A 12,375-nucleotide genomic window follows, 5' to 3' on the forward strand; every position below is an offset into this window, starting at 1 on the left:
CTCCTGACTATTGTTGTCTTAAATGGCCTAACAATGATAGTCAGACAAGATTGCTAAACTACAAACAAACCTGGGACAATGCAGGATGGATTCTTTGAGTTATTCCGTTCAAAATGGCTACTTTCCTTTGGTTTCTTTCCCCTTCCGGTGACATTTGGAGTGATCAGGACAGCGTTTCCTGTGTCTGTTATTTAATCAAGCCTGTTTTAGATTATGAATTCCAAGTAGACCCTAGGGATCAGGAATGATGCCAACAATGATGTAATAACACTCATTATTACACTGAAACTCAATAGGGCTGTTATTGTAGTGTAACTACTGCTGATTATATGGACAAACACACATACAAATGCACGCAGGCAGACAGGCACGCGTGCACGCTTACACACACACACACACACACACACACACACAGACACACACACACACACACACACACTGATACGGACTGACTTGTTAACCATGATTCCCATACGATCTGTGCAGTGCACCGATTTTATCTTTCAATTCAAGCTAATAATCAATTTAGTCTTATATAGTCACATTCTTTAGTCCAGTATATTATGGATGTGGTTAGATTTTTAAACAGACATCTACTTTCCCATCTAAACCTATGGTCTCATCTTTTACGCATTACCTTTGATCAACAACCAACTTGACAGAGCTTGAAGAATTTTTTAAAGAAAAATGGGCCAATATTGTACAATCCAGGTGTGCAAAGCTCTTAGAGATTTACCCCAAAAGACTCACAGTTGTAATTGCTGTAAAGGTGTTTCTAACATGTATTGTGTCAGGGGTGTGAATACTTATCTAATCAATATATATTAGTATTTTGTTTAGATCGTTGACCAAAAATGACAATTAAATCCATTTTAATCCCACTTTGTAACTCAACAAAATGTGGAAAAAGTCAAAGGGTGTGAATACTTTCTGAGCTACAGTGAGCTCCAAAAGTATAGGGACAGTGACAATTTTGTTGTTGTTTTGGCTCTGTACTCCAGCACCTTGAATTTGAAATGATACAATGACTATGAGGTTAAAGTGAAGACTGTCAGCTTTAATTTGAGGCTATTTTCATCCATATCGGGTGAATCGTTTAGAAATTACAGCACTTTTTGTATATAGTCCCCCCATTTATGGAGACCAAAAGTATTGGGACAAATACACTTATAAGTGTACTAAAGTAGACAACGCACCTCAATCAGAGGTGTGTTGTCAAGATTTAAAGGTCACTTGAGCTGATATCCGCAGAGTTTACTGTCACTGAGTACGTTTACATGCACACTAATAATTTGATATTAAACTGATTATGTCAGAAAGCCAAGTATGGCATTAGTCATGTAAATACCTTACTCTGTTTATCTTAATCGGCGTAAGGTCATAATCTAAGTAAACATACGCAGATTAAAACAGCTGATTAATACACTGAATAAAACACATTCCAGCTGTGTATTTGATCTGCAAATGTACCAGCACCGGTAGCGCAAGTCTCCCTCGTATGTGCGAGTGAAGTCAATCAATCAATCAAATGTATTTATAAAGCCCTTTTTACATCAGCAGATGTCACAAAGTGCTATACAGAAACCCAGCCTAAAACCCCAAACAGCAAGCAATGCAGATGTAGAAGCACGGTGGCTAGGAAAAACTCCCCAGAAAGGCAGAAACCTAGAGAGGAATCAGGCTCTGAGGGGTGGCCAGTCCTCTTCTGGTGGAGATTATAAGAGTACATGGTCATTAAGGCCAGATTGTTCTTCAAGTGAGTTTGGAAAAACTAAAACTATGCATCTATAGTTTTCACATACAATATGTACAGTTGAAGTCGGAAGTTTACATAAACTTAGGTTGGAGTCGTTTAAACTAGTTTTTCAACCACTCCACAAATTTCTTGTTAACAAACTATACTTTTGGCAAATCGGTTAGGACATCTACTTTGTGCATGACACAAGTAATTTTCCGACAATTGTTTACAGACAGATTATTTCACATATAATTCACTGTCTCACAATTCCAGTGGGTCAGAAGTTTACATACACTAAGTTGACTGTGCCATTAAACAGCTTGGAAAATTCCAGAAAATGATGTCATGGATTTAGAAGCTTCTGATAGGCTAATTGACATCATTTGAGTCAATTGGAGGTGTACCTGTGGATGTATGTCAAGGCCTACCTTCAAATTCAGTGCCTCTTTGCTTGACATCATGGGAAAATCAAAAGAAATCAGCCAAGACCTCAGAAAAAAAATTGTAGACCTCTACAAGTCTGGTTCATCCTTGGGAGCAATTTCCAAACGCATGAAGGTACCACGTTCATCTGTACAAACAATAGTACGCAAGTATAAACACCATGGGACCACGCAGCCGTCATACCGCTCAGGAAGGAGACGCGTTCCGTTTCCTAGAGATGAACGTACTTTGGTGCGAAAAGTGCAAATCAATCCCAGAACAACAGCAAAGGACCTTGTGAAGATGCTGGAGGAAACAGGTACAAAAGTATCTATATCCACAGTAAAATGAGTCCTATGTCGACCTGAAAGGCCGCTCAGCAAGGAAGAAGCCATTGCTCCAAAACCGGCATAAAAAAGCCAGACTACGGTTTGCAACTGCACATGGGGACAAAGATCGTACTTTTTGGAGAAATGTCCTCTGGTCTGATGAAACAAAAATTGAACTGTTTGGCCATAATGACCATCGTTATGTTTGGAGGAAAAAGGGGTGAGCTTGCAAGCCCAAGAACAACATCCCAACTTTGAAGCACGGGGGTGGCAGCATCATGCTGTGGGGGTGCTTTGCTGCAGGAGGGACTGGTGCACTTCACAAGATAGATTGCATCATGAGGAAGGAAAATTATGTGGATATGTTGAAGCAACATCTCAAGACATCAGTCAGGAAGTTAAAGCTTGGTCGCAAATGGGTCTTCCAAATGGACAATGACCCCAAGCATACTTCCAAAGTTGTGGCAAAATGGCTTAAGGACAACAAAGTCAAGGTATTGGAGTGGCCATCACAAAGCCCTGACCTCAATCCTATAGAAAATGTGTGGGCAGAACTGAAAAAGCGTGTGTGAGCAAGGATGCCTACAAACCTGACTCAGTTACACCAGCTCTGTCAGTAGGAATGGGCTAAAATTCACCCAACTTATTGTGGGAAACTTGTGGAAGGCTACCCGAAACGTTTGACCCAAGTTAAACAATTTAAAGGCAATGCTACCAAATACTAATTGAGTGTATGTAAACTTATGACCCACTGGGAATGTGATGAATGAAATAAAAGCTGAAACAAATCATTCTCTCTACTATTATTTGGACATTTCACATTCTTAAAATAAAGTGGTGATCCTAACTGACCTAAAACAGGGAATATTTACTAGGATTAAATGTCAGGAATTGTGAAAAATTGAGTTTAAATGTATTTGGCTAAGGTGTATGTAAACTTCCGTCTTCAACTGTATATGTCCAAACTCAGAATCAAATAGTCTTTGCAAAAATAACATGGTCACTGTGGTAGAACATATATTTTGATTGGCGATTTTCTGCATTTATCAAAAGTCCCATCAGGTAAGCTGATTTAAGATGTGTCCATGTAAACAGGATTATTAGGGAAATCGTTCTCCTTGCAAAGCAAGTAAACGTTTTAAACAAACTATTATATTAATCTGACTATACACAATTGTATTATGTGTGCATGTAACCGTGCTCAATGTGAGTTTCTAGAACGTCAAGGAAATTGTCTGACGACAACGAGTCTCTGATTGAATCCCATTGTCTCTGATTGACGCGTCTCTGATTGAATCCCAGCCAGTGTGTGTTTGGGTGTTTGTGTGTGTGTACGCTGTACAGCAGAAGAGCAGTGTGATGTAACATTTGACAGGAGATCCCCTTTCCTGTCCTTTCATACATCATTTCTGGTACGTTTTTCACACATACTGTAAACAGCCATCATATAACACCAGTGTGACGGTGATGCAGTTTGATGCGGTCTGTATCATCATGGTCTCCTGACTATGTCCTGATATAGTTTGAACAGGACATGACCTGTAACCTCTGACTTCTAACCTTTGATTTCCTGCCCGGTCAGGCAGGTATTGAGTAATGATGACTCCAGTGGAAAGCTGTCCCAGTGCGGACATTACAAACTGGAAAAATAAATGAAATGGTATAAATAAAAGGAACAGGCGTCGTTGATGGCGATCAAAATATTCATATCCGATCAGTCATGTGTACAATGATTCATCAGGTCACGAGGTCATGAAAAACTCCTGGCCCTAATTATGGTGTATTCTTCCAACATAACCAAACCATATTATCATATGAGAATGTATTCAACATTCTTAGAATCATAATAAAGGTTCCAGAATCCTCACTGCTCTTTGTTTTAGTTTTTTGTTTCTACACTTAATCTAACAGGGAAACCAGATCGGCCAGCATATGCGTTGCCGAACGCTAAAATAGAACTTTGTTCTATTTGAGATGCTCTACGCAAGGGATCACCAACTAGATTCAGCCACGGGCCGATTTTTTTTATTGAGCGGATGGTCAGGGTGCCGGAACATAATTAGAAATAATTTGTAGACTGCAAATTGACCCCAAGAAGCCCAACAGATAATATTTGACTAAAACATAATCATTTCAAACCTTGCTTACATTTGTATACGATCACATATATCTCTCTATTATGCATGATACAACATAAATGTTGTATGACTCCGGGTCAAAATTCTACAAATATCCAGCAAAAAAAGGACCATATACATTTAACACTAGAAACGCAGAGAGCGTGATGTGGACACAAAACAAATGTAAATGTGTAATTTTTTAACTCATGTCCCCTCCGTCCTTGACTTTTCCCAAATAAGTCTATACAACACACTGTCGTTGTTAGAATCTTAATATCACAAACAGAATTTGTGTTATAAGCAGTTTTAAGAAGACATGTCATCAGCTGATGGCCCATCGAAACTACACCTAAACTACACTGAACAAAAGTATAAACGCAATATGTAAAGTGTTGGTCCAATGTTTTATGAGCTGAAATAAAAGATTCCAGATTCCATACGCACAAAAAGCTTATTTCTCTCAAATGTTTTGCACAAATTTGTTTACGTCCCTTTTAAAGACGCTGAATGGTCAATTCGACGTCTACATTGGCCTTGCAGCGTTTACGGTGATATGGCCTCTGCAGAAGTCAGGGCATTCATACTTCTTGCTCTTCGCCGAGCAGCGCAGAGCTGTGGTGAAGCAAGTTGTCAAGGAAGTGAGTTTGTGTTTATACAGGACCTCCCACCCTCACCTACCATCAACTAATCATGTCAATGTGAAGCTATACGGAGCCCGCTGCATTGTTCTGAGCTCAATTTGGCCTCTGCGTGCATCCGGAGGCTTCGCAATTGCATCACACCAAATTGGCTCTTAGTGAGCATATCTCCTTTGCCAAGATAATCCATCCACCTGACAGGTGTGGCATATCAAGAAGCTGATTAAAATGCATGATCATTACACAGGTGCACCTTGTGCTGGGGACAATAAAAGGCCATTCTAAAATGTGCAGTTTTGTCACACAACACAATGCCACAGATGTCTCAAATTTTGAGGGAGCGTGCAATTGACATGCTGAGTGCAGGAATGTCCACCTGAGCTGTTGCCAGACAATTGAATGTTCATTTTCTGACCATAAGCATCGTTTTAGAGAATTTGGCAGTATGTCCAACTGGCCTCACAACCGAAGAACACGTATATGGCGTTGTGTGGGCGAGCGGTTTGCTGATGTCAACGTTGTGAACAGAGTGCCCAATGGTAGCGGTGGCATTATGGTATGGGCAGGCATAAGCTAGGGACAATGAACACAATTGCATTTTATCGATGGCAATTTGAATGCACAGAGATACAGTGACGAGATCCTGAGGCCCATTGTCATGCCATTCATCCGCTGCCATCACCTCATGTTTCAGCATGATAATGCACAGCCCCATGTCGCAAGGATCTATACAAAATGTCCCAGTTCTTCCATGGCCTGCATACTGACCAGACATGTTACCCATTGAGCATGTTTGGGATGCTCTGGATCGACGTATACGACAGTGTGTTCCAGTTCAGGCCAATATCCAGCAACTTCGCACAGCCATTGAAGAGGAGTGGGACAACATTCCACAGGCCACAATCAACAGCCTGATAAACTCTATGCGAAGGAGATGTGTCACGCTGCATGAGAAAAATGGTTTGTCACACCAGATACTGACTGGTTTTCTGATCCACGCCCCTACTTTTTTTTGTGTTGGTATCTGTGACCAACAGATCTGTATTCCCAGTCATGTGAAATCCATAGATTATGGCCTAATGAATGTATTTAAATTGACTGATTTCCTTATATGAACTGTAACACAGTAAAATCTTTGAAATTGTTGCATGCTGCGTTTATATTTTTGTTCAGTATATATCGAAACTAATTTCACACGTATAATAATAGAGTTAGCCTAAAGAAATTGACATTAGTCTGATGGGTGACAATATTATGAATTGTCAAATTGTACATGAAGAGATGGGCGCAGCTTGGAATTGACACCGGGGCAGAGAAACTTACTAAGCATACTGCTAAAGCAACACTTGAGTGGTTTAAGGGGAAATATTTAAATATCTTGGAATGGCCTACTCAAAGCCCAGACCTCAATCCAATTGAGAATCTGTGGTATGACTTAAAGATTGCTGTACACCAGCGGAACCCATCCAACTTGAAGGAGATGGAGCAGTTTTGCCTTGAAGAATGGGCAAAGATCCCAGTGGCTAGATGTGCCAAGCTTATAGAGACATACCCCAAGAGACTTGCAGCTGTAATTGCTGCAAAAGGTGGCTTTACAAAAGGTGGCTTTACAAAAACGTATTTCTTGTTTGTTTCACAATAAAACATATTTTGCATCTTCAAAGTGGTAGGCATGTTGTGTAAATCAAATGATACAAACCCCCCCAAAATCAATTTTAATTCCAGGCAACAAAATAGGAAAAATGCCAAGGGGGGTGAATGCTTTCGCAAGCCACTGTGTAAGCTGGAAGTAGAGGCCTAATCGTTGTTGTTCACTAGTTTACTCCAATTAGGGGAGGGGTGATGGGGTTGGAATGTAATAAAGGGAAATATATATTTTTTAAAGGATACATATATATATGTATGTACTGTATATCCCATGGGGGGCCAGTATAAAAAAAAAGATGCATTCACTAACTGTAAGTCGCTCTGGATAAGAGCGTCTGCTAAATGACTAAAATGTAAATGTATATGTATATATATATGTATGTGTTTGTGTATGTGTATGTATATACACTACCGTTCAAAAGTTTGGGATCACTTAGAAATGTCCTTGTTTTCCATGAAAACATACATGACATTAGTATGAATAGGAAATATAGCAAAATGAATAGGAAATGTAGTCATTGACAAAGTTAGAAATAATGATTGTGTCCTTCAAACTTTGCTTTCGTCAAAGAATCCTCCATTTGCAGCAATTACAGCCTTGCAGACCTTTGGCATTCTAGTTGTCAATTTGTTGAGGTAATCTGAAGAGATTTCACCCCATGCTTCCTGAAGCACCTCCCACAAGTTGGATTGGCTTGATGGGCACTTCTTACGTACCATACGGTCAAGCTGCTCCCACAGCAGCTCAATAGGGTTGAGATCCGGTGCTGGCCACTCCATTATAGACAGAATACCAGCTGACTGCTTCTTCCCTAAATAGTTATTGCATAGTTTGGAGCTGTGCTTTGGGTCCTTGTCCTGTTGTAGGAGGAAATTGGCTCCAATCAAGTGCCGTCCACAGGGTATGGCATGGCGTTGCCAAATGGAATGATAGCCTTCCTTCTTCAAGATCCCTTTTACCCTGTACAAATCTCCCACTTTACCACCACCAAAGCACCCCCAGACCATCACATTGCCTCCACCATGCTTGACAGATGGCATCAAGCACTTGTCCAATATCTTTTCATTTGGTCTGCATCTCACAAATGTTCTTCTTTGTGATCCGAACACCTCAATCTTCGATTTGTCTGTCCATAACACTTTTTTCCAATCTTCCTCTGTCCAGTGTCTGTGTTCTTTTGCCCATCTTAATCTTTTATTTTTATTGGCCAGTTTTCTTTGCAACTCTGCCTAGAAGGTCAGCATCCCGGAGTCGCCTCTTCACTGTTGACGTTGAGACTGGTGTTCTGCGTGTACTATTTAATGAAGCTGCCAGTTGAGGACCTGTGAGGCGTCTGTTTCTCAAACTAGACACTCCAATGTATTTGTCCTCTTGCTCAGTTGTGCACTGAGGCCTCCCACTCCTCTTTCTATTCTGGTTAGAGCCAGTTTGCGCTGTTCTGTGAAGGGAGTAGTACACAGCATTGTACGAGATCTTCAGTTTCTTGGCAATTTCTCGCATGGAATAGCCTTCATTTCTCAGAACAAGAATAGACTGACGAGTTTCAGAAGAAAGTTTGTTTCTGCCCATTTTGATTCTGTAATCGAACCCACAATTGCTGATGCTCCAGATACTCAACTAGACTCAAGAAGGCTAGTTTTATTGCTTATTTAATCAGCACAACAGTTTTCAGCTGTGCTAACATAATTGCAAAAGGGTTTTCTAATGATCAATTAGCCTTTTAAAATGATAAACGGATTTGCAAACACAACGTGCCATTGGAACACAGGACTGATGGTTGCTGATAATGGGCCTCTGTACGCCTATGTAGATATTCCATTAAAAATCAGCAGTTTCCAGCTACAATAGCCATTTACAACATTAACAATGTCCACACTGTATTTTCTGATCAATTCGATGTTATTTTAATGGACAGAAAATTGCTTTTCTTTTCGAAAACAAGGACATTTCTAAGTGACCCCAAACTTTTGAACGGTAGTGTATATTTGTGGGAGGAAAAAACATATGGGGAATTGGAAGTGATGCAGACAATTACATTGATGGAAGTTACAATCTATCTGCAATATTAAAGCTGATCTACACTTAAAGAAAAGAAAAAAAGGAGAGTAATGGAGTGCTGCATCAGATGACCTGGCCTCCACAATCCCCCGACCTCAACCCAATTGAGATGGTTTGGGATGAGTCGGACGGCAGAGTGAAGGAAAAGCAGCCAACATGTGCTCAGCATATGTGGGAACTCCTTCAAGACTGTTGGAAAAGCATTCCATGTGAAGCTGATTAAGAGAATGCCAAGAGTGTGCAAAGCTGTCATCAAGGCAAAGGGTAGCTACTTTGAAGAATCAATGTAGAACATTTTTTAAAAATAAAGAAAAACCCTTGAATTAGGTGTGTCCAAACGTTTGACTGGTACTGTATATTCAACATTGAATTAAGAACAAATAATTTTTATTTTCACAGTGAGATGCAGCACATTGACAATTTCAAATCGCTCTGAAAAAAAAAAAGTGGCCTTCTAATTAGCCTTGTTACCTAATGAAAGCCTATAGCCAATAAAACAAAACGAGACCTTTACATTCAATATTGTTTAGATAATCAAATAGTTTAATTTAAACTTAAATAAACAATTCCCAGAATCTAATATAGGCTGCAAAAATAAATGTATTTAGTAGGCTATAGCCTACTCAAACCTTTACCAGCCGCACCGGTTTAAACTTGATATGGCCTGCGTATTGTCTAAATGAACGAAAGCCTGAATTAACGGAATAATTAGCTAATAACAAACTGAATTAGCCTATTGTAAACAAATACCTGCTTGCACTTTTTTGTAGGCTGTGTATCCATCTACCAGGTTGTTGTCCTTGTCCACAATGACTCCAAAATCCTTCCAAACCAAACCGGGGATTTAACTCGCGCAGCACCTGTTTCCATTATGGTGTATTTTATAACCCTTTTTTCCCCCCTCCGGTCAGGCCTAGGCCTACGTTAGCAATTGTTGCAGGTAGGGTGAGGGGTCATCAAAGTGGACCACCAGAGATGGGGTTCATCCCAGCACCATGTCTGTTTTTTACTTACCATGTTATCACCGTAATCCACCATCAAAGAAAACACCTCTTACTCCCTATTTTTTCTCTTTCTTCTTTCTTACTCCCTCTTTTTTCTCTCTGTCTCTCTCTCTCCTCTTACTCCCTCTTTTTTTTCTTGTTTCTGGCTTTCATTTGTTATTCTATACCTCTTTAACTCTCTCCATCCTGTGCCCATTCCAATAATATGAGGTTGTTTACAAGGTTCTAGCTTCCTGGTAATCACCCAGGAATGGAATTGTAACCATGTAGGAATGGATTCCATCTGAACACTTAAATCTGTCCTTCTCTCTTCCCCCTTACCATGTTCATACCATTCCATCCATTTCCTTACCATGTCAAGGGATTATGCTAAGTACAGCTACAGTATATTACATAATATTCGACTAAATTACTTCATATGGATACACTGTACCTTGGACTGTTTTTTGAGTGTATAAAGGATTCTAGAACAGCATTAGTTACTCTAATGTTCTAGAGCAGCAGCTGATACTGATTCCAGAACATCAATAGATAATGCAGGAGTATAGGCTAAGGTTCTACACCAGCTTTCGGATATTAGGACAGCATCTTCCTAGTCTGGGTCTGTTTCTTCCCGTCGCTTTCTTGTCCCTTGCCAACTCCTAATGGAATTGTCATGTTTGTTGTGACAATGACAGCAATGGGGTTTGGCAAGAGCATAAAGGGTTTGGCAAGAGCAGGCAGCATGGCTAGCATCTTCCCAAAGCAATGGTACATTCAAAGTCTGTTTTCTGCGACCTGCAGTTCTGCTACTTTTGACCAGGGCCTATAGGGAATAGGGTGTCATTTGGGATGCACTCTAAGTTTGTTTCCCACAAGCCTTGTGGGTCCAGTGTTAAACCAGAGGGAAAGGGCCTCAAACAGTGTGCTTCGGTTGTGAACTCTCTGCTTCTATTGTCCAGACGTAGAATGGCCTGACTTTGGCCCCCCAGACATAGCCTTGAGCAGTCTAAATAAAGTTTGTCTTCTGGCTACAACAAAACAAAACAAAATAGAGAGAAAACAGATGGATGGTTCTTTTTCTGTAAGAAATGTGTGAGTGTGAGCGTGCACGTGCATGCCTGTGTGTATTCGTCTGACATATTCAACTCTCAGAGAAAACTCAAATTACCCCCTGCTGAGGACAAGGCAATTTCCTTATCATCATTCCTATCAAGCTACAGTAGAATTATAATGAAGTTGTTGGGAAAATATGTTTTTAAGCTCTTGGTAGGCCTAACCTCTGGCTATGTATGCATCCCAAATGGCACTATATTCCTATAGTGCATTTTTGACCACAGCCCAATGGGCTTTGGTCAAAAGTAGGAAACTATGTAGGGTATAGGGTGCCATTTGGGACGAACCCTATAGAGTAGATCCTAGTCAAACATGATTTGATGGTTGGTTGATAGTTGAGATAGTCCTTCCGTGATCCTTGGGACGTCCCTACCCCATGGAAGATTGAATGTAAAAAGGTTAGGGTTAGGTAAGGGTTATGGTTAAGGTTAAGGTTAGGGTAGGGGTTAAGGTTAGGATTAGGGTTAAGGGTAAGGACATCCCAAGGATAGCACTAACCTCGTGGAGATGGGTTGAAGCCAGCGATAATGATTTCCGTAAAAATAGCCACCTTTATGGTTTACTGTTCATTTCATACTTAGCTACAGTAAATTGTATGGTTTGAGGCAAACCATTAAAAAGAAAACATTATAATTCAAATGTTAAGTGGTTTTGGGTCTTGATTGTGGAAATGTTTTGTCTTACTGAGCAATGTTTTCTACGATTGCCTTTTCATGTTTAACTCATCTCTTTTCCTCTCTTTCTCTCTCTTCTTTCCCGTCTCTCCCGCTCATCTCCCCCATGCCCTTTTCTCTCTCTACCCTCCCTCCTCTAGGAGTACCTTGGAAATGATATCAAGTAATTCAGTTCTTAGCTGGGATTGGTACTATATATGTAATTCCTCCAAGTAATAGCACATTAACCATTCTCTTCTCCCCCCCCCCCCCCCCCCCCAACAGGGGGACCATACGTGGGCGACCATGCTGGGTCAGAGTGTGCGTCTACAGCCGGTGCCTATCCAGAGCCTATCTGAACTGGAGAGAGCAAGGCTGCAGGAGGTGGCCTGCTACCATCTGGAGGAGAGGGACCTTGACTTCAACATCAGCATCCCCAGAGGTACACAAGTGAAGGGCTAGTTGCTATATCGCCATGCCAGAAAGGACGATAGAGATATGTGTACAGTGCTGGCCTCTGTCTAGAATGTAAAGCTCTTCAAATCTCAATTGGGGTTTGAATCTGGAGGAGAGGGACCTAAAATTCAACATCAGCATCCCCAGAGATACAGAGGAAAGGGTAGTAGTTACTAAATGGCCATGCTAGAAAAAATGGACGGAAATATATAG

At 40.6% G+C, this 12,375-nt stretch overlaps 1 protein-coding gene across 1 annotated transcript in view; it reads left to right on the top strand.

Annotated features, from left to right (window-relative positions):
• The window catches only part of arhgap36 (Rho GTPase activating protein 36), a 109,844-nt gene that overhangs the window by 59,124 nt on the left and 38,345 nt on the right, over window positions 1-12,375 (top strand). The window contains exon 2 of the mRNA XM_084164890.1: window positions 11,992-12,148. Within this exon, the coding sequence (XP_084021016.1) occupies window positions 11,992-12,148 (157 nt within the window). The remainder of the gene's footprint in view (window positions 1-11,991; window positions 12,149-12,375) is intronic.

The sequence above is a fragment of the Coregonus lavaretus genome, assembly GCF_964263955.1.
Source record: "Coregonus lavaretus genome assembly, chromosome: 7".
Taxonomy (NCBI): Eukaryota; Metazoa; Chordata; class Actinopteri; order Salmoniformes; family Salmonidae; genus Coregonus; species Coregonus lavaretus.